Below are 24316 nucleotides of genomic sequence, written 5' to 3' on the forward strand. Positions count from 1 at the left end.
CAAAAAAATGATGGCCTTTACCCCATTGAGGTTCACTTTAATCTCCAGCCACATCACCAGTTTAACCATTTCCGTCCATCCATCCATCTTCTATACCGCTTATCCTTTTCAGGGTCACGGGGAAACCTGGAGCCTATCCCAGGGAGCATCGGACACAAGGCGGGGTACACCCTGGACAGGGTGCCAATCCATCACAGGGCACAATCACATACACACTCACACACCCATTCATACACTACGGACACTTTGGACACGCCAATCAGCCTACCATGCATGTCTTTGGACTGGGGGAGGAAACCGGAGTACCCGGAGGAAACCCCCGCCGCACGGGGAGAACATGCAAACTCCGCACACACAGGGCCACGGTGGGAATCGAACCCCTGACCCTGGAGGTGTGAGGCGAATGTGCCCAGTTCAACCATTTATTGTGCTTATTTTTCTCATGTAAGATGATTCTGTTTCTGGTATAGACAGAAGCGAACTGTTTAAAAGCACATTGTGTATTAATCACTATCGAACAGAGTTTTTAGTTTAAGTAAAATGCTCTAGTCAAAATAATTCACAAAATTTGAAACAGTTTTGTTCACTCTTTAATTAAAGCTGCACGTTGTGATTTTGCTAAACACTTTTATTAACCTGTCTGTATATTCTCACAGCTATCAATTAAGTAGGTGCTCAAAATTAAGTAATTGTCTATAATCAATACATACATACGTAACCCCTGAGCATCCCATGCGCCCGAACACCATCCCCACCTCGCCCCAGCGTGTCCTAACTCTATTCCTACGTCCTTCCTGTGAGTCCTAACACCACTCCCATCCTGTCTTCACATGTCCTAACACCACTCCCAACTCTTCCATATGTGTGCCTTACACCATTCTCACATCTTCCCTACATGCCTTGCACCATTCTCACCTTGTCCCCATTATATTGTTGGATGAGAAGGCCTGGATTACAGTTAGTGTTCCAGTTCATCCCAATGGTGTTCAGTGGGGTTCAGGTCAGGGCTTCGTGCAGGCCACTCAAGTTTTTCCAGTCCAACCTTGGCAAACCATGTCTTCGTGGACAGCACTTTGTGTACAGCGTCACTGTCATGCTTGAACAGGTTTGGGCCTGTTAGTTCCAGTGACGGGAAATTGCAATGCTACAGCACAGAGAGACATCCTATACAATTGTGTGCATCTGACGTGGCAACAGTTTAGGTAAGAACCACATATGAGTGTGATGTCCATAAACCTTTGGTCATATAGTGTACCTCATCTAATGTTATATGACATAGTTATTTAGATTTTTTTGTGCATTTTTGCTCTGTCTGCTTGCTGTTCTTTGGTCAGAGAGATTTAGCCAGACTATTAATGTAGTAGAGACAGTGCTAAGTTTGTTGAGGTTGTGTTAAGGATGTGTCTTCTGCCTAATTTTAATATTCAGACATCTGTAAGAGTTCCGTAAGAGTTACTGTTAGGAGAGAGTCTTTAATGTGGTGTAATAAAGTATCGTTTTCCCACTGCAATTCATTTCATTAATAACATAACAACCAGAAATATGAAACACAGTAGATCCTGCATCCCCGTTTTATTGGCAAAAAAAATATCGTTATACTTGGCTTTCCTTTTTCTCATTGTCGTCATGTGGATATTAGACGTAATGAATGCCTAAACAGTTATTTCAGTATTTGAGTGCTGATTTTTAACTGATTATTTGATTACCCATGCACACACTAGCTTCCTGTGGCCTGCTCTCTATTTCCTACAACAGTGCATTATCGATATTCTTTACTTTCTAGGGCAGGTGTCCAATCATGTGGCTGCAGGTTTTCATTCCAACAAAGCAGGAGTCACACATAATTCCATCTGTCTAATCAGTTTATCTTGGCCACACCGGCCAGATAGGATTGGATGCCCCTGATCCAGTGTATATCATTTGGACACCAGTCCTAACCAGTGATTTCATTAGTGTACTAGGCTTGCATGATATCCATCCATCCATCCATTTTCTATACCGCTTATCCTACAAGGTCACGGGGAACCTGGAGACTATCCCAGGAAGCATCGGGCACAAAGCGGGGTAGACAGGACAGGGTGCCAATCCATTGCAGGGCACAATCACATAAGCATTCACACACCCATTCATATACTGTGGACACTTTGGACATGCCAATCAGTGTACCATGCATGTCTTTGGACTGGGGGAGGAAACCCGGAGTACCCGGAGGAAACCCCCGCAGCACGGGGAGAACTCCGCACACACAGGACAGCGACAGGCGGGAATCGAACCCCTAACCCTGGAGGTGTGAGGTGGACATGCCTCACACCGCCTCTCACTAAGCCAACCGGTAATGTCCGATAATGTTTCATCCAATTAAAGTATATTATAATTAGAAGACCAGCCAAATTTGAAACATTTTGCATAGGAACTCTTGACTGGGCTGAAATGTTTTTAATTCATTCAAGTGAAATCTGTCAATGCAACGTTTGACTTTAACATTCAACGTTTGACTTTATTTAACATCAGTTAACTATAAATACTGTATTAGGAATGCACCAAAATTTTTCATCCAAAAATGGCCAAATCCAGCACTTTCAAGGGATGTGACTTCTGACCTAAAAATCTAATTTAATCTAATCTAATTTAATCAAATCGTGTCAAATCGAACACTTTACAAATAATATTACTTGTGATGGTAATTCGAACGCGGTTAAATACACTTTTTGTTCCCCTGCGCTGATGGATTTTGATGGATTTGCAGCAGATCAACAGTGAAAAAGTCGGCCATGTAGACATTACACCACCGATTGTAAAAGGAAAATGAAGTGTTATGCTTTATATTACACATTAATGCAGAATCACCTAAAAATGAGTTTTGCGATTGGCCCAGCTGATAATATTATACTCTTATACATGGCTACTAGTTCTAGTGCACTGTCTCGTTGCCGTTTTAAACATTCCACTTGTTTCATATATTCAAAAAAAAAAGTAATCATACGTGCTGTTTCAGGTTGATTGTTAAACGAATCAGTTATTTATTTTCCTACTAGGGAAAGTACTTGTTATTTATTTGTGCTTGGTAGTTTCTCCCAGAGACTATATGATGAAGAATTTGCCAGAGATATGCAAGAGTCTTTGAAATCTCCAACACTTTATCATGCAGTATGAAACTGTAATGCAATAAAGCCTGCTATTTTTATAACATTAAATTAAGTAGCTCTTGGTCATCAGTATATTGACTTAGTATGACTAGTGTATAGGCAATAACATCCTTCTTTCCCTGACCACTGCCAGACTGAGCCTTACAGCAAGGAAAGCTATCAGTGTACTTCCTTCGTAATCCCTTAAACATCCTCGAGCCAGCAGTGGGTCCAGATTTAGAGTCCGTCCTCACTGTCACGTCTGCATAACACAGTTCTGAGTGTTGAAACTCAACGTGGCCTTGTTTTTGTGCTGTTTTTCTTTCTGTTGTTGTTGTTGTTAATTTTATATCCATTTAAGACCTCAGTTTGACTCCAAACAATTGTGCTAATTGGAATTTGTGAAATCCACAGCACACTTCCTATTCATAGCAGTGTGTAGTGCACTTGTGTTAGTGGCTCTGGTCTCAGCCTCAGTGTTACAGGTGTCTCTACAGTCAATATGCGCTGTTGTTAAAAATAGCTGCCTAATCCTATAGTGGTGCTGGATCAAATTTATGCCATCAAATGAGTATATGGATAAACAGACTGACAGCTTTCGCTTGAAATGTTAATTAGTGAATTGAAACAAGAGCAAACATCAAGCCTCAACGAGGCTCTCGATTGCGTGAACGGAACCGACACATTTTGATTTTTATGACGTCTTTTCGCACTTTAAAGTATGGGATCTGCTAGAGTCTACACACGCCGACATTTTTCCTTGTTTGTGAGACAAATGCACTATTTTGTACCCCTAATACTTTGAAGAAATGCCAATCAAATGTGAACTATATAATATTTGAATTTGAATATTCTTTGCTGACAGTGTCATATAATTCGTCAGCCAGGGTCAACAATATTAGCTTTTCCTGTCTCATTTTACTGTAGGATGGAACAACACGCTGTGGTGCTTTACATGATTTTTGTTCACGTTAGGTAGTGACAAAGTGACAGGCAACCAGTCATTTTGCATTTATGTGTGTAAACTGGACCTGTGATTTAATGACAAGTGATATTTGAATTAGGATTTCCTCAACTCTGCAGTTGCAATCAAAATGATCCAACTCTCATTGCAAATCAGGTTTATTGTCAGAATGTACAGACTTTCAGCTGTTTGCGATGAACAAATCAAACAAAAGTAATTGAAATAGTTCAACACGGCGAATGCTTCAAGTGGTTTCCCCAAATTCAACTGAAAATGCAACTTATAATGACTTCTCCAATTTCAAAATTATTCACCCCCCTGTATAGAATCCCTCACAACAGCACAAATATGCAAAACAGGTGTTGTCTCGAGCACACCTGATGCAACTAATCAAGGGCTTCATTAGTTGCACCAGGTGTGCTTGAGCTGGAACACATGAACTACCTGAACTTTCTAGGGGCAGAAAATGTATTAAATACCTGGACGGGGCAGAAAAAGGAAACTATCAACAGCTGCATCCAGATTTCTGAGAAGGCAGGTTGTGAAAAACCCTCGAGTGACTGCAGAAGACCTGCAGCGAGACTTGGTGTAACAGGCACTGAGGTTTCAGTGAGCACAGTAAGGCTTGTACTAAACACAGAAGGTTTCCATGCCAGAACTCCAAGACGTTCACCACTACTGACCCCAAAGCACAAGAAAAGTCGTCTCAAAATTATATAAATAATCCACAGAAGTTTTGAGATTCTGTTCTGTGGAGCGATGAAACAAAACTGGAACTTTTCTGCACGATGGATCAGCGGTATGTCTGGAGGAAGAAGAATGAAGAAAGAACACTCTGTCCACAGTCGAGCATGGTGGTGGCTCGGTGATGCTCTGGGGCTGCTTTGCATCCTCTGGCACTGGAAACCTGTAGTGTGTCGAAGGCAAGAAGGATTCATTGAAGTATCAGGAAACCCTTGGAGAAAACCTCATGCTGTCTGTGAGGAAGCTGAAGCTTGGGCATCACTGGACCTTCCAACAGGACAATGATCCCAAGCATACCTCAAATTCCACCAAGGCTTGGTTGCAGAAGAAGTCCTGGAATATTCTACAGGGCCATCACAGTCACCTGACTCACCTGACCCATAGAAAATCTCTGGTGGGATTTGAAGAAGGCGGTTGCAGCACGCAAACCCAAGAATATTACTGAACTGGACGCCATTGCTCATGAGTAATGGGATAAGATTCCTCAGGAACGCTGCCAGAAGCTCTGCATCTCGTTTGCAGCAGGTCATAACAGTAAAAGGGTGCTCTACTAAGTATTAAAGATTCTTGCCATGAAAGGGTTGAATAATTTTGAGACTGGAGAAGTCATAAGTTGTATTTTCAGTTGAATTTGTGAAAACCACTTGAAGAATTCGTCGTGTTGAACTATTTCAATTGCTTTTGTTTGATTTGTTCATCACGAACAGCTGAAAGTCTGTCAATTTTGACAATAATCCTGATTTGCAATGGGGGTTGAATCATTTTGATTGTAACTGTATATAAATTAGGTATGATTCAGTAAAAAGACAGGTCCAAATGATTGGAGTGATTAATCCATCAGACCAACCATATGCTGTGTGTCATCTTACCTTTCCCTTTAGATTCTTTTAGTTTTTTTTTTTAGGTTTAGGAACTTTAGTTCCTATATGTAATTAGTTCTCATTTACTGTTTGACACACAAGAATAGAAGAAAAACGTATAAGTGTGATAAGTTCATCCTACCCTGTCATGTATGACCACTCATTAAAATGTGTATAGACAAGAAAAATATGAAGGAAAATAAAACTTGAAAAGAAGTAGCAGAGATCATTGGTGTCTCTGGTGAGTGTATGTAGCTATTACCGTTAGCTTGCTTTGCTATGTCAACAAAGGTAGAATTTTCTATATATCTCCATAAATATGACCTAAAACATCATCACATCATCACAAGAGTTAGAGTGCTAACTGTGTTGACAGGAACTTGAGTATGAGCATGATTTGAATTTGAATTTTAAGTCTATGATATGAAACTGAAGTTATCAACTGTTCACTGATGGAGACCTGAGTATAACAACTGTATACACTGATTTTATTAAGTTACAATATGTAGACATTTGTCACCTGGCTGTTCATATTAATGATGGTACTGCTGATTTCACTCAACACATGGAAGCACTGCTTGCATTACTATTAAATATATAAATCTAGCTCATTTCCTGCTATCACACAAAAGCTAACAATCTGGAAGGGTAAAGGTTCTCAGTGGGACAATCACCAGCTGTCGAACATGTGATTTCTTGAAGACAGACCCACCAATTTACTGCTGTGCCACTCATTTAAAAAAAAACCCAAATCTGTTCTGTTGTTTGTCACAAGTCAAGTCTGGTCGACTCTATTTATGTACCACAGTTAAAACCAAATGTCATCCAAAGTGCTGCAAGAAATCAAGTTAATATGAATTTATTTTGAGAATAACGTAAACTACTGTATTCAAACCTGGGCGCACGGTGGCTTAGTGGTTAGCACGTTCACCTCCAGGGTCGGGGGTTCGATTCCCACCGTGGCCCTGTGTGTGCGGAGTTTGCATGTTCTCCCCGTGCTGTGGGGGTTTCCTCCGGGTACTCCGGTTTCCTCCCTCAGTCCAAAGACATGCATGGTAGGCTGATTGGCATGTCCAAAGTGTCCGTAGTGTATGAATGGGTGTGTGAATTTGTATGTGATTATGCCCTGTGATGGATTGGCACCCTGTCCATGGTGTACCCCGCCTTGTGCCCGATGATCCTTGGTAGAGGCTCCAGTTTTCCCGTGACCCTGAAAAGGATAAGCGGTATAGCAGTTCTATTCAAACCTGAGACCCGAGTATTTACTGTAGGGTACTCACAACTGAATTTTAGCTGAGGTAGTAAATAAAAAAGTAATATTAACCTTGTTATTTGTAATTCTGTGTAATTGAGTTAGCAAAGACAGTTGTTACTTAAGTTTTGGCAAATGGGTGCTCGTAACCATGAAATGAAATGAGAGAATACTAAATCCTGTATTGATTCATGTAAAGATTATTAATCACAAGCAACTTTGCAATCAACCCAGACAGATTTGTCCTCATCTTGGGACTAATTATAAGAAGCTTAGTGGAGTAAAACGTGTTAGACTTTGTTTGTATGAATCCCTAGAGTCACTTTTTTTGTGTCTTAAGTGTGAGCTTCATGTGCTACTCCATAGTGCTTTGTCAAAATGCTATAAAACCTTAGGAATAGAAAATTGCTAATGTAAGTGTGAGATACACAGAAAGCACGGCAGATCCTCGTCCCTGGGGAACTGGTTAGTTTGGATCAGTTCATATATGATTTGTTTGTAGAAGCAGCGATAATGAAGTGAACCAACAAAGCAACGTAGTATTCAGTCATGGTGGAATAGAGACCGAACGAAAGGTGTTAAGATGTACGATAGTCACTTTGTACCGGGAAAAAGACACAGCTAGCTTCCTCAGACCTAAAGGGAAGACCTTGTTCTTCTTCTTAGCACCAGCGGAAAGAATGTGTAGGGGGCTTCTGTACAGGATCTCTCACACATCAAGTGCTTTTGATACCTGAGCATGAAGCAACCTGTTTCTCTCTCACACCTCGAGAGAGCCCTAATCATCTCCTGGAGATTTCCTGAATTAATGAGCTGACAGACAGGAATGTGATGGAGGGATACCTCACCCTTGTTCCACATCTCTGTCTTTCCTAACTGAATGATGTTCAAATGCAGATCTCTTTTGACTGTCGTTAAAATCAACTGTTATGATCGTGATCATCATCAGCATCGAGGTACATTCACACATAAAGTGACTCGCAGCGACAAAGTGACTGGAGAGCCGGTGACTTCTGGTGTCATGAGTGACACGTTACCATTGGCAACTAGATGTGGGCGTGTCCAGCGATGCGACAAAGTTGAGAAAAGAAAAACTTTTTGCAGATTTGGTGAAGCGACTTGATGCAGTGAATACCAATGGGAGTGAAGACAGTAGAGCGCACGTGATCCGCCATTTTGCCGGCGGGTCTGAATTGCTTTGTGGACCCAGACAGTCTGGAGTTTGCGCTTTTGCCGCAGATAGATGGCTGCAATGGCAAGGAGCTCACACTGCTTCTCCTTCAACTTGTAGGATATGATGCATATATAGACTGGTGATTTTTATATACAAACCCTCTCCCTTGGGCACACGGTGGCTTAGTGGTTAGTACGTTTGCCTCACACCTCCAGGGTTGGGGGTTCAAGTCCCACCGTGGGCATGGCTGTGTGGAGTTTGCGTGTTCTCCCAGTGCTGTGGGGGATTCCTCCGGGTACTCCGGTTTCCTCCCCCAGTCCAAAGACATGCATGGTAGGCTGATTGGCATGTCCAAAGTGTCTGTAGAACGTGTGTGACTGTGTGCCCTGCGATGGATTGGTACCCTGTCCAGGGTGTACCCTGCCTTGTGCCCGATGGTTCCTGGGATAGAAACACCGTTTCCCTGTGACCCTGAAAAGGATAAGCGGTATAGAAGATGGATGGATGGAAACCCTCTCCCTCCAGCATGTTTAATTTTAGGGGCAAGTAAACTGGTTTGTTTTTGTCTGTTTGCGCCACCCACTGATAAATTCCACTATGGCAACCAGTAGTAGGAACGCTTACTGGCGACTTCATAGTACAGCAACTGGCGACTATAAAATCACTGTATATGTGAGCGTATCTTCAGTCATTGTCGTTGTTTTCAACCTGATAATGATCGATATTGTCATCGTCATCATCGTTGTCATCGTCTTCGTCATTTTCATTGACACCCTCGTTGTCATGGGCATTATCATCATCATCTCAACCGGAATCTAATGACAAGTTTAATATAACACTTAAAATAAAATAAAAATACTTGTTCCATTAAATAGCCACAATTTTATCATACGCATTCAAATACTGTGCCTATTTTATTTTGAATAGTTTGTTTGTAAAAGAAAATGTGTATCGAGGGCGTCCATGATTTATTTTTGTGCAATTAAAGGGGTACTTGACTGTAAAACATCTGCGAACCTCTGCTTTGATTGATTCATTACTTATAATTAACTTTCAAGCTGGATCTGTTTATCTTAGAGAAGAATTCTCAGACTGTGTCTGTCATATATCTTTCCTGGGTGTGTATTTGACCCGTTGTATGTAGCCCCTTCAGCTTATTATTCTCTATAAGTGAGCATATCTTTTGCTTAGGTTCTTTTTTTTTTCTCCTCAGTTTCCATTCATTACTATGCACTATTGTGCAAAGTAATGCATGTCACCGCAAACTAGAGACTCCGTTTCCCAGAAAGCACCGCAAACTACAAACATGGCCGATGACTACACCTCCCAGTGGAACACACAAACACGACACCTTCTCCTGAGAACTAATCACACACACCTGTTCCCAAATCGCACTGGCAATCACACCACACTATATAAGAGACCGCTCATTCACAATGTCTTTGTAGAGTATACGCACAGTTGATATTTGTTGATTGTCGTTTACCGAGCCTTGATCTCACGTTGTTATTCTGGTTTTGCCTTTGTTTCTAGTTTCTTACTTCGTGCCCGTTTCCCGATCGCCTGACCTTTGCCTGTCTTTGTTTATGCCTTTTCCTTGCCCTTTGGATCACCCGTTCTTAATAAAACTCTAAACTACACTTGCATCCGTGTCAGCCTCCATTACGCGACAACTACATATTCATGAACTTTGTGTTTCATATCAAAAGATGAATGAGACTCAAGTACAGAAGTACAGTGGCACGTCTTGTTTTTAATCTTTCCAGTATTATCTGAGGATAAGAGTGTGTTCATGTAATGTCAGAATTACAGCGCTTACACGCTACTGATTTGTAAGAATCGTTCACATCTTTGTTAAATCTATAATTGCCAGTTTGGAGCCACTGACTCTTCTGAAAAGTCTCACCTGACAGTGGAGAAATGGCACAAGGCTTCCGCAGTTAAAGACAGCAAAGTGCATGTGGTCTACATTTAACTCTGTATGTCTCTATCAGACATGAACTATTATTTTCTAGTGTTAACACTATAATAAATAGCACAGTGTAGTTTAGCTTTTTATTCAAAAACAAGCACGGTGTTTGGGTTTCCATAGAAACTCATTTCTGTGTCCAAGGAGATTAACAGCTCCAAGTCGTCATCTCGTAATTACTGTAATTTCAGCATGAGGTGAAAGCATTGTTAGTATTAGCATAACACAGTGAAAAGATTTCCATTTGAAAAATATAGTCGTATATATATATATATATATATATATATATATATATATATATATATATATATATATATATATTGGAATGGCTGTAATCCTGCTTTTTTCTCTTCAACCTTGGTTTTGAAAGAATGGTTTCTTTGATGGTTCTTTAAGGGTTAGTTAGAAAATGAAGACTTCTGACTTTCCAAAACAGGTTTCTACTTGGAGCCATTTCTGAAACGTAAACAGAAGATGTCTAAATAAAACATTTAAGGGTTCCCTCTGAGGGACAACCAAGTAACTCTACATTGTTTAGGAGTACATTTGTACATACTTACACAATTTGAAGATCCAAACTAGCGACCAAACTCAGATTATTTACAGTAATGAGCGTAGGAGAAGCTTTATAAGATCCACATGTAGGTTCTTACATGTCGTTATTGCTGTTGTTTTGCTACCTTACACTTTTACCTGTAATGCTTTATGACAAACAGGTTAACAATACCGGTTTAAATTTATTGGTTATTTCCCCTTTTATTTTGTGTCTTTAGGGATAATTTTATGGAATTCTGCTAGTGACATTTTGCCCTTTGCTTTCGCTCTGTCCACAGCACCCCCTACTGTCCGGATCGTGCACTCAGGCCATGCATGTAACGTGGAGGAGGAGCGCTACACAGAGAGGGTGTACACTATCCGGGAGGGTGAGACCCTGGAGCTCACATGTCTGGTGACTGGCCACCCACGGCCACAGGTGAGGCTCCTTTACTCATCAGCCACGTATCGGCTTTCTTTAATAATGTTAAAATTGTGTCCATCTTTCAAAAGGATCTCCCTCTGGATTCGCAGTGTCTGCAATATTTTGATATTTCTATCTCACTCAAACGCAATGAGCTCACAGTTTCTGTCTTCTGGAACACATTTCCAAAAACACTAAAAACAAAACCAAGTGCTAGAGGGACTTTCTTGACTGCATTGCTCTGCAAAAATCAATCTCTGGATGTAAAACTGCACTCAGTCTCTCCCGGCTGTCCCCCTCCAAATCTCCACCCTTTGCCAAATCTGGGCAATTAAGACTTTAAGGTAAATTGAGGTGTCAGTTTTATTTATGAATGCTTTAAATGAGCCAGGCATAGTTGTAGTACTCATCATCTCCAGAGTTTCCCCAGGAGAGGCGGAGTGCTGCTGGGAGAAAAGGCTCTGCGCTCTAATCCATTCTGGTGCACCGGGTTTGCTCCTCAGATATTTCCCAGTTGAACATGGCCACAAAACCAACCGGATAAACACAACTAAACCAGAATAAATCTATTTGCTGGAGCTAAGTCAAGCGTTAGCTTACTTCACAAGTATACATTGTTAGAGGAATAGTCTTCACAGATCATACTGTTGCTTTGTGTATGTGTATATGTATATATATATATATATATATATATATATATATATATGCACACACACACACACACACAGTTGTGCCCAAAGGTTTGCACACCCCTTGCAGAGTCTGCTAAAACTTAATACTGTTAACAAAATAAGAGCGATCATAAAAATCCCATGTTTTTTTCTTTAGTTCCATCCTGAATAAGCTAATTCACATAACAGATGTTTACATATAGTCCAGAACACAAGATAATAGCTGAATTTATAAAAATGACCCTTTAAAAGTTTACATACCCTTGTTTCTTAACACTGTGTGTCGTTAATTGGATGATCCATGACTGTTTTTATGTTTTGTGAGAGTTCTTCATGAGTCTCTTGTTTGTCCTGAGCAGTTAAACTGCCCGCTGTTCTTCAGAAAAATCCTCCAGGTCCTGCACATTCTTTACTTTTCCAGCATCTTCTGCATATTTGTTAGTATTTTATCTTCTGGGAGACATGTAACTTTCTTATTTAGCATCTGATGGGCAGTACTAAATGGAAAAAAAAAAAGATCTTTAAACAAAATAATAACAATTTACACCGATCATAATGTTGAAAAGTTTACATCCCCCTGGAACTTAATGTATTGTGTTGAACTTCTTGAGCATCGGTGAATGTTTTGCACCTTATGTAATAGTTGTGTACGAGTCCCTCAGCTATCCTCAGTGTGAAAAGATGGATCTCAACATCATATAGCCGCTGTTGGAAAGGGATCAAATATGCAGAAGATGATGGAAAAACAGAGAATGTGCAGGACCTGGAGGATTTTTTCTAAAGAAATTTATTTGAACACTTAACAGAATGTAAATGAATATTTATAATATTTAGAAAATATGATAATGTTTAAAACAAGATAACAACTCAGTCTACAAAAAAAGTATTGGTGCAGCAAGGCTAATTCTATTGTTTTCACAATACACTGAAGACATCTGGGTTTGACATCAAAAGATGAATATGGAATTTCATATTTTATTCAGCTTTTATTTCCTCATATTTAAATCCATTATGTGTTAAACAACTTAGAACATGGCACCTTTTGTATGAACCCACCTATTTTTTCATGTGATCAAAAATATTGGAACACACGACTGACTGTGGTTTCTTGCTGCCCACGTATGCCCTGTAAAATGTAATGTTTAAAGAATTATTAACTCTGAATGTCTACTCTTGGTCTAAGCCCTAGGTTTTGCCTGTGAAGACTGTATTTGTTGTTAAAAATGATAAACCAACACGTAGACCTGTCTACGTCAAGCCGTTTTGAAGCTGAGAGAAGATGGAAAATCTATCAGAGTCATTGCACAAGCATAGCGAATACAACAATTTGGAAATCACATGGAACGGGTCAGCCAAGGAAAACAACAACAGCTGATGACAGAAACATTGTGAGAGCTGTGAAGAAAAACACAAAAACAACAGTTAGTGTCATCACCAACAACCTCCACAGGGCAGGGGTGAAGGGATCACAATCCACCAATTGAAGAAGACATCAAGAGCAGAAATATAGAGGCCATGCCACAAGATGCAAACCACTCATCTTCAGTAAGAATCAGAAATCCAGACTGGAATTCACAAAGAAATACAGAGATGAGCCACAAAAGTTCTGGAACCAAGATGAACCTCTACCAAAGTGATGGAAAGGCCAAAGTGTGGAGAAAGAAAGGATCTGCTCATGATCCAACACATAGAAGCTCATCAGTCAAGCATAAGCATGGTGGAGGTAGTGTCATGTTTTGGGATTGCATGGCTACTTCTGGAACAGGCTCACTAATCTTTATTGGTGATGGAACTCATGATGGGAGAAACAGAAAGAATTCAGAAGTTTACAGAAACCACAGAGAAATTTACAGAGAAATGCATCCAATCTAATTGGGAAGATCTTCATCATGCAGGAAGACAATGATCCAAAACACACTGTCAGCTCAACGAAGGACTTATTGTGGGAGGGGTTGGTGGAACTTTTTATACTGACCAAGTCAGTAACCAGACTTTAACCCAGTTGAGCAGCATTTCACCTCCTGAAGAGGGAAACTGAAGAGAGGAACCTCCTGAAACGAACAACAACTGAAAATGGCTGCAGTAAAAGCCAGGAAAACCATCACAGAAGAATAATGCACCAGTTTGCTGATGTCACTGGAAAGGGATATGCAACCAAATATTAAGTATTATTTACATTTAAGACGATCTTTACCTACACTTTTGCTCACCGAAATGTTGGGTGGTTTGCCAGGAAAGGTGCCATGATTTAAATTGTTCAACACATCTAGATGTGAATTTCAGGAAATGAAAGCTGAAATTCTGACCTATAAAATCATATCCATCTTTTGATGTTAAACCCAAATTAAACAATTTTTTTTTTTTTGCCATTTTAATCACTGTGGCTGGCATTTCGATTTTGGCATTATGACACATTAAATACTTTTCAGTGAATATCAGGGTGTTTCTTGTCTTTGAAGCATATTCGATGGTGAAGGTGAAGTAAATATTGAGATCTTGAAATGTAGGGATCAACTCCTGGAAACAGCCATCTTGGATTTTCAATTGAATCACCTCTGTGCTCATTCTTGTTTCAGTCTGTATACAGAGAAGTATTACAATTTAGAAAACATACAGGATTAAACAATGTATACTCTCTCTCTCTCTCTCTCTCTCTCTCTCTCTCTCACACACACACACACACACATACACCCACAGATAGAGAGAGAGGAGAGGGAGAGAGAACATTATACAGTAAGGACAAAAAATGAAAAATGTCTTTAAATAAAACATCTGGAATAGGTCTTAAGGTGTTGTGACCGTGCTATTCACTAAATAATTAACTCCGGACCGTTGAATTATAGAATTCTTATCATGGCTGCATTACCACGTCGTGTGTGCTTAATTTCTCAGTGGCCTGTTGTCGATTATTCCTTAGGTAACACACACCTAAATGTTATTATGACATTAAGTTAATGTTGTTTTTGTAGTTTTTCAAAATCAATGAAACTGGGCAATCTTGCAACCTCAGACAATAGCAGTAACAATAGTTCCCTTTCAAAGGGAACTCAACGTTGCGTGAGCTTCAGGCTGTGGGACCGGTATCTAAAGTCTGTGTGAAATCATGCCTATTTATAGGCCTGCCGTGGTCAGGTGACATGGCATTTTGCGTGTCGCGTGATTAAAAAATGGCGCCTGTAAGCCACGTCATCAACCTTATTATCTTCAGCGAAGACCACATGTCAGTTGTTTGTGTGAACACTCCTAAAAGCTCTTCACTTCATCTCTATTTTTTTTAGAAAATTAAATATATATCTTTACTTTTGTGTCCCTCAACTTTTTGAGAGAATGAGTCAGAGAGAGTTCAGGAAGTGTGTTACAGCCGTTCTCGAAGGGGGGGTGGGGCGACAGACACACGTTCTGTGTGAAGTGTCTGGGAGTGGAGCATGCGGCGGCAGCCCTCGAGGGGGCTGACTGTACGCATTGTGAACACTCCGGTCTCGGATCGCTCTCTTCTCAGCCGAAGGGAGTTGGGTTTCGGAGCCTCAGGGCTCTGGGCCTGGGATCCCATATGGAACTGGAGGAGGAACCGGAGACGAGCGCTGCTCCATCTCTTGCTCTGTCCTCTGGATCCGAGTCTCTGCTTCCAGGTTTGGAGCTCGCATCGTGACTCCTCCTTCCAGTATCGAGAGTCAACCCGCCCTCTCTGACTCCAAGGAGCCAGAGGGGGGAGCCAGTGCACCAAAAAATTTGACATAAATAATTTGACATAAAGAATTTTTACATAAATATTTTGAGAAAAAAATTTCCTCAGCAAAAATGCCTTAGTAAATAAATCTATCGTGAATAAAGGAAAACTTATTTAATGTTCTTCATTATGAGATTGTAACAAGTATTAGATCAATAGGCCAATTTCTAATCATAATGACTAATTAGAAGCTTACAATTGCAGATTATTTTGTTTCTTTATAGAAAATAAACATTCAAAATAAGCAATCCTGTCAAAAATTAAATCTGGCAAAATTCTGTAAAAAAAATCTACCAATAGAATACGATCATTTCAAGCTTGAATTAATTGAGTTAAAATATGTAAATAGGCTTATTAATCTAATTTGTTTATAAACAATCTAATAAGGAGAAAGCTTTGTTTAATTTGCCTATATGTTCAAGAATTTTACTCACTAAGATAGCATTGTTTTTGCAGTGCATTATTTTAAAACTAAGAGAATGATTTTGTTTTAGGAAAGGTAGATATTTTCTCCAACTCTTTATTATTATTTTTTCCTTCACGTGTATATTATTGCCTGTATCATCATGGTGATATTGTGATGGTACAATACATAATAAATATATGAAAAATGATTGAATACCCATATACTCCTCAGTACATGGATTATTGCTGTATAGCATTTTATTGTATGTTGCAATAGAATTTGTTTTCTTCTGCTCTAACAAGCATTCAGCATTCAGGTATCAAGGAGCAAATCTGTGTCACTGCAACACCATAACCACAGGTGGACCATGTGCTCCTGAGTGAACTTTATAGAAATTCTCCTGTCTCAAATATTCGTTAATTTAGAGCTTAAGAAAAATCTTGACCAATAGGTTGTTTTTGTAGAGAGCTTAATTGGTTGGATTAGATAAATGAAATGAGACCTGTTGGTGTCTTGGGAATTTACTCTGCCCATTTACTTTAATTAATATTTAATATGCCTTTGATCAATATACACCCCATTAATTTGCACACACTTGCCCTGTTTCTCGTGCATCGAGACTCTTATGTTCCATTTAAAAAGGTGAAACCTCTTGAAATAGTTTCGATGCTACAAATGTTTTCATTTTCAAGATTTATCTCCTCCATTCCACATGCTGGTGGCCTCTTGTTTTCTTAATTAAAAATTTAAGAAGTAGTGGAAGGGATCAAGAGTATTTCCTATGAAATCATATTATTATGATTATTAGCAAGAAGATGAGTCTTCTGGCTGTGCACCACAATAACCACCAGTGCAGCTGGGAAGAAATCATTCAATCACATCTTGGTTTCCCACTAGGAGGGACCATTTATTGGCAAAAAGATAATCTTTTATTCAAGGATATTTGAATTCATTTTAACATGTTTATTTAGTGACTTACCAATGAAAAGCAACCATTTTGCCCGCTTTGTTATGCTTTTGGCCCAATTGCTTGTAATGTTGAATTGTTTTCATTATTGGCTATTTGTGTGTACTACTTCATTTTCTATTTTAACACATATTCACACTGTGATCTATTCTATTCAAATTCTTTGAATAGAATCTTGTGTGGAAGTTTTTCTCTCTAGAAAACATAGTTTATCTAAAACAAAATAAATTCTTGTACGTATTGGGGTGCACGGTGGCTTAGTGGTTAGCACGTTCGCCTCACACCTCCAGGGTCGGGGGTCCGATTCCCACCGTGGCCCTGTGTGTGTGGAGTTTGCATGTTCTCCCCGTGTTACTCCGGTTTCCTCCCCCAGTCCAAAGACATGCATGGTAGGCTGATTGGCGTGTCCGTAGTGTATGAATGGGTGTGTGAATGTGCCCTGGGATAGATTGGCACCCTGTCCAGGGTGTACCCTGCATTGTGCCTGATGATCCCTGGGATAGACTCCAGGTTCGCCGTGACCCTGAAAAGGATAAGCGGTATGATGGATGGTTTTTCAATGCATGTAGCATACTTTTTTAATTGACAGTAGTAACGGATAGCATGGCCATGTAATGTCCGTCTAATTTCACAAGGGCTGTATGAATTATGTAGCATTGCTGTCTCAAAGCTTCAGAATTCCCAGTTCAGTGCTGAGCTCAGGGTACTGTCTATGTAGAGTTTCACATATTGTATGTAGGTTTCCTCAGGGGTTCTCCGGTTTCCTCATAAAAAACATGCCAGTAGGTGGATTGGTGACTGTGTGTGTGTGTGTGTGTGTGTGTGTGTGTGTTCGGGGTAGAGGGAGGGGGGTATACATGGTGCCCTATATTGGACTGCCATCCCATCCAGGGTGTATTAAATTAATTCTCAGATATTTTCGGTACCAATAGGTACCAATACTTCTTTCCTGTTCACCAAATATGACAATTAAACAAATCTTCTACACGTGTATATTACATGTTTATTGTCCAATTTCTTGTCGAGCAAGCGAAACTAAAAGACAGTTTTCCTGTTTAGCAAACCCAATAAACTGAATACTGCCTCATTATGATTGGTGATAAAAAAAATACATTTCGGGTTTAATTTTATTATCTAAGATAGGTGCTGAATCTCATCCCTCATGGCCATGAACACCCAAAATCTGTTCCAGTTTGTTAATCAGGAAAGATCAATGCACAAGTCAATCCTATCATAGAGGAGAGCTCCAATGATGTTCTTTTTCATTCGTTACTGAATGAACATGAGCATATTTGTGAATACACACTGTTTACAATAATATATGTATAATAATACCGAGCACAAACAAAATAATCTATTTATAATAATACCGAGCACAAACAAAATGTGTACTCAAATACTCAAGACTAATCAATTAATCAGGCCGTATTGATACCAATTGGAAAGCCACACTTTTAATTCCTCAACTGGAGATCAGCCAAGGCCTTCTGTTTATGAATGACCATTTCCATGTGAAGAAAGACCAAACCTCCTTCTTCTACCAACAGACCAAAAAGTCCAGTCTAGATTAGAACCTTTTTGTGGGTAGTAATCCAGTAGAAAAGAAAAGACTGAGGAGGACTGAATGACGTAGTTTTGGTAAAGAAAAGCTGAGTAAAGAAATGTATAAACCTCAAGCGCGCATTAAGATTCTGATCAGGGCGTAGATGTAAAACTCAGAATCTGCAGTTGTTTCAGAAAGGTATTCCAAGGTTAGAATATTAACCGTGGTCATCAGTTTCCTATGTCCTCTACTATGCTCAGCAGGGCAGCGGAAGGCATGTTGCTACAGTACCACAACAGCTAGTCGGTACTTCCATTAAGGTTCTCCTGAAGACAGCTAAGAGCTAGTGGTGTTGATTAGAACCACAGTAGGAGCTAGTCTTGCTCAATTTTGCTGGCCTCAATTCTCACAAAATGGTGACAGTACAGCACAACATTAAGACAGATGAAAGGCCTCTCAAGGCAGTGGGACAGCAAAGAAATGGCACATGACAACAAGCCATAGTAGTTACCAACCAATTCTGTTATTCACAGTTGCGACCATAGTTGGTGGGGACCAGAAATAATTTCCAGAACAGTACATGAGCCAAATATGTCGTCTTGCCTTGGAGAACTTGTTCTACCAACTCCTTGAACTCCAACATAAATGTTACCAAAGATGACACCATATTTGGTAATATGTGAGCACTGGGCCAACCATTAGTGCAGAAGGGATCATCCATTATATCCATCAAAGCTATAGTTTTAAACACTTACCTCAGGATATTAGCCCTTCAAACTACCCTGTTCTTCTACTCCTGTGTGTTGTGAGGGAGCAGAACCATTTTACTGAATGCATGCGTATAATAGAATCAGTAGCATGATCAGCACATGGGTCATTTGTGCTCTAAATAGAGCTGTGGTTGGCACTTTTACCAGCATTTCATTCTTTTCATGTTTTTCAATATGCTGCCACAATTAGCCAGACTCCCTTGGGTGGTCACTCTTAGATGGAGCTTCTGGATCTTGGCCAATGCCTGTGGCAGCTTTCACTGCAAGCTGTGGCCTTCCTCATTACACCGTGAAGGTTTACCCCTCCCCCCCCCCAAAAAAAAATGCATTTACCAACAATTGTAGTACAAAATCGCATTATTTTGAAGAAAAAGAAAAAAGACCTGCCTATGTGGATGTATGATGTAAAATGTGTATATACTATTGTGTATGTATACTTTTTAATCAGGTCACGTGTTGTATTACGATGTTATTCTTGTGTTGCCTGGTTACAAGGTCAGAGTTATAACCGTTATAAGATGTCCTCTATTGTGTTCAGCAGGGCATCAGAAGACATGTTACTACTACAACATCAGGTCAGAGGAAGGAACTAAGGCTCTCCTGAGGACAGCTAGAGTTAGAGCTAGGGGTGTTGATTAGAATCACAGTAGGAGCTAGGTTAGCTCTGTTTTTGCTGGCCTCAATTTTGACAAGATGATCATAGAGAGGTTTTGTTCTTTCTGCAGGATATGCAGTATCTGTATACAGTCTTTAATTTTCTCTCAGACTATACCAGAATACTGGAAAAATTACATTTCCAGATAAACTGATCACAGCAGGGTAACATGGGTTTATTATATGAGCTGTTTCCACATCACCTTGTTAGATTTGGATATCTAACATCTACTTTTACCAATGACTTGGACTGACAAGAAATGCTGTGGAGGTGGTTGCTTCTTTATTCAGAAAACAGATGAACATCATGATCTCAACAACCCACACACAGAGTGTGCGTCTGTACAGTGTATTTATTTTCACCTGAACTTGATGTAAACAAAAGACATTCAGAGTACAGACACCAGTGCAGACACAGCTGCCAGTAAAGCATATACACTCATCAGCCACATTATTAGGAACATCATTTTTTTATACTAGTCGGGACCCTTTTAAGAACAGCCTCGAATCTTCGGGGCGTGGATTCCACACGGTGTTGAAAACTTTCCTTTGAGATCCTGGTCCATGTCGTGATGATTGCATCATATCATCTCTGCAGATTTATCAGCTGCACATTCATGCTGCGAATCTCTGCATTCTACTGCAGGTGCTCTATTGGATATAGATCTGGTGACGGGGAAGTACACTAAACTCAATTTGAGAAGGTTTGTGATTGGTTACATGGTGCATTATCTGAACCGTTGACACAAGGCAGGTTAGGTCCGTGGAATCATGCTGTTGATGCCAAATTCTGACCATAGCATCTGCATTTTGTAGCAGAAATCAAGATTCGGCCATGTTTTTCCAGTTTTCAACTGTCCGGTGAGTCTGTCCCCACTCTAGCCACAGATTTCTGTTTTTGGCTGACAGGAGTGAAACACGATGTGGTCTTCTGTTGTTTGAGTGTAAGAAAGGAACAAGAAAGGAAATGCTTACACCATTTGAACACAACATTACAATCTTTACACTTTAATTGGTATTAAATACACTATTTCTTTTGACATGCTGTAGTCTTTTTATTTATGTCCTGAAACACTAATTGCTGGACTGAAATGCTGAGGATTATTGCACGAATAACAATAGAAGACAGTCATTGTGTACATGAACGAACAGATGATTAATTCATTTTCATTAATACCCTGGTCAGGGTCATGGTCGATCCAGAGTCTCTCCCAGGAACACTGTGCATGAGGTGGGAATATACCCTGCACAGGGCACTAGTCCATTGCAGGGCTCCATGCACACACAAATTCACCCGGTCGTTCACACCTAGGGGCAACTTATAGTCACTAATCCACCTACTGGCATGGTTTTTTTTTTTGAAGGTGGGATCTCTCAAACAATTCTGACCATTAACTGTCATCTGTATCTTGTGTGACATCCTCGTACTTCTTAGATCATGTCTCCTGTCAGTCTGCAGAAAATGTATAACCTTTAGGAACATAATGGAGCAGCTTATTTCACACTCAGTACGTTTACATGGACAACAACAATCCGATATTAACCCGATTAAGACGATACTCTGATTAAGAAACTAGCATGTAAACAGAGATTATTGATGACCTTAATCTGACTAAAGTCCTACTCGAAGTAAACACAAATGGTATTAAGACGTGTGGAGTATTCTTGTTTTAGTCGCATTATCGACGTGCGTTACAGACATTTACACCACACTATTAACGTCGTGTGGGAGTTTTCACCGCATTGTGCGACAGGACACGTACACACACGGCAACGCTCAACCGTTTTACAGCAAACAAGAGAGCACGGCTGCGTCCCAAACCACGTAATTACATACTATATAGTAGGCGATATACATGCATCTTGGCTACTATATAGAAGGTAAGTACGCGGTTTGGGACGCAGCCCACGGCTTCAAGCAGTCATCGATTTGCACGTACAGCACGACAAATAATTAACCGCACTTGAAGCGTTCGTAAAAATTTTGAATAAAAACACCCAAAACTGTATACGGTCCCATAACGAAGACCAACTGTATGTCGATACGTGAAATTCTGGAGGGACGTCGGATTTTTTTTTTTAGCTATTTTAATCTATTAATCATCCAAATTATTTAATCGACCTGGTCTTCTATGAGTACAGCAATTTCAAGAAGCATGTACAGAACAGTTTGTATGCCAGCCCTGGTACTCATATCTATACTCAAATAATAAGGACTAAAGGACACAGGATAAGGGATCTGTGTGTTCTCTCCATCTCTCTCTCTCTCTTCATCTGGAATGTTTGAGGGCATAGTGTAACAACACTGCAGCACTCTGGGTAAACACCCTGCGTCCCTGTTTCAATTGTCAGCCAGGTTCAAGCAGTGGAGAGCAGCGGGTCAGCGGACAGCAATTAGTGGACACAGAGGGTAGAGCTCACACAGCTCAGTGCTGCTGGCTCAAGAGCAAACAAGGCTACAAAGCCGTTGAGTCAGTCTCTGCAGCTGCCTATGCGGTGATCGAACACTCCTTTCTTTCTCTTTCATTCTGCGGACCGTCCTAGTCATTTTGGAATTTTTCAGCTGGTCTCTTTTTCAAACACTCATTATAAACACATTCAGCCAGCCAAAGTTACGCTGAGGCTCTTGATGACAAGAATGTGTGAAATCCCATGCCATGTTCTCACTAATAGCAGGCAATGGTGTGAGAGTCACTGTTTATTCTCTGATAATTGCAGCTCGGCCAGAAATGCTGTTTTTGGCCTTGTTTTTGTCTCTATTTTTAATTTGTCTCTGTTTTATTTAACAAGTTTCAATTTGGCTTTCATAGACTCTGTTAATTGCAGTTATTTTTTTATAAACAGTTGTGAAATGAACAGGATAAAGTATTGTCAAATTAAGACTTTTTTATTAGAGGAAAAAAAAAGAAAACTAAACAGAGCATTAGTTTATAATGGTAATAACCCTACCATAACCTTTTGATAAAAGCGCAGTGGTGTATCAGATAGGGTGCGTGCCTCACAGCTCCAGGGTTTGGGGTTCAGTCTTGAGCTTGGGTTACTGCCTGTGTTGAGTTTTGCATGTTCACTGCATGTTGGTGTGCGTTTTTCTCGGATATTCTGATATTACAAAAAAAAATCCAGAACAACCAATATGCGAATTGCCGCCTAATGCGAAAGAATTGGTTTGATGCCATGTGATGGATTAGAGTTCCATACAGAGTGTGTTCTTGCTTTGCACCCAGTGTTCCAGGCAGGTATGGCTGGTATAAATGGGCTAACTTTCAAAGTTTAAAAAAAGACATGAATATAAGGTTTCATTTTTGGCATTCATATCAGATTATTTGCTGTTAACCAATGTTTTAAAGCAGGAGTTTTGTAACAAAGCACAACAGCACCACCAGTGGTTGTAAGAAAAAATGCACAGAATGGTATGAAGACGTGAGGCTGGGGCTGATTTCTTTCTAGATTTACACAGCCTATCAGTAACACTCATATCAGGTGATTACACTGAGTGAAACTCCCCTTAGATTTGATCTTTATGTGGACTGATAGAGTATTTCTCAGCCCATTTTCACCCCATCTGTAACATATCATCAGCAGTGACTGGCCTTTTCCCTCCCAAAATGCCCTTGAGAATGACAGACTAAAAATAAACGAAGCACACGCTGTCCACATACAAATTACACAAAAGAACATATAACAGAACTGTAAGATTAGTGTTTTTGGGTTTTTTTTTTTTACAATTACAATTTTTCTGTTTGGCATTTAGCGTTATGGACTTGAATTTGCATTTAAGTGTGTGTAATCATTATTAAGCCATTGATGAGACCCTGTGATTTATAATGCATTTTTTCAAGTTTCAATCTATTAATAGATATTAGCTTTAGCCCTAATATAACCCCTAATATTATGACCTGATATCCCTGTTTCTGGGCGCACGGTGGCTTAGTGGTTAGCGCGTTTGCCTCACAGGGTCAGGGGTTCGATTTCCACCGTGTTCCTGTGTGTGCGGAGTTTGCATGTTCTCATCGTGCTGCGAGGGTTTCCTCTGGGTACTCCGGTTTCCTCCCCCAATCCAAAGACATGCATGGTAGGCTGATTGGCGTGTCCAAAGTGTCCGTAGTGTATGAATGGGTGTGTGAGTGTGTATGTGATTGTGCCCTGTGATGGATTGGCACCCTGTCCAGGGTGTACCCCGCCTTGTGCCCGATGCTCCCTGGGATAGGCTCCAGGTTTCCTCGTGACCCTGAAAAGGATAAGCTTTATAGAAGATGGATGGATGGATGAATCCTTGTTTCTAGGAATAGACTCTGGGTGAACCCTGGATCGATCCTGAATACCATAAAGCAGTTAATGCACATAAATGACTGTTTTTTTTTTTTTGTCTTGTTCTGTTTACTTTAGCTCTTATTGGAGATTTTGAGTTTGCTGTAGTATTCCTGGCTTCACTTATCACACTGTCCAAACCAACCTTTGATGGGGGGGGGGCAGTGCTGTAGTTAGAAAAGCAGTGTGTGACCTTTGGTGAGGAGTAATCTCAGTGGATTGTG

At 40.2% G+C, this 24316-nt stretch overlaps 1 protein-coding gene across 1 annotated transcript in view; it reads left to right on the forward strand.

Annotated features, from left to right (window-relative positions):
- Positions 1 to 24316, forward strand: part of LOC128601554 (MAM domain-containing glycosylphosphatidylinositol anchor protein 2-like) — a 202683-nt gene that overhangs the window by 57639 nt on the left and 120728 nt on the right. Inside the window, exon 2 of the mRNA XM_053614848.1 lies at positions 10922 to 11061. Coding sequence (XP_053470823.1) covers positions 10922 to 11061 — 140 coding nt within the window. The remainder of the gene's footprint in view (positions 1 to 10921; positions 11062 to 24316) is intronic.

The sequence above is a fragment of the Ictalurus furcatus genome, chromosome 25, assembly GCF_023375685.1.
Source record: "Ictalurus furcatus strain D&B chromosome 25, Billie_1.0, whole genome shotgun sequence".
NCBI classification, from domain to species: domain Eukaryota; kingdom Metazoa; phylum Chordata; class Actinopteri; order Siluriformes; family Ictaluridae; genus Ictalurus; species Ictalurus furcatus.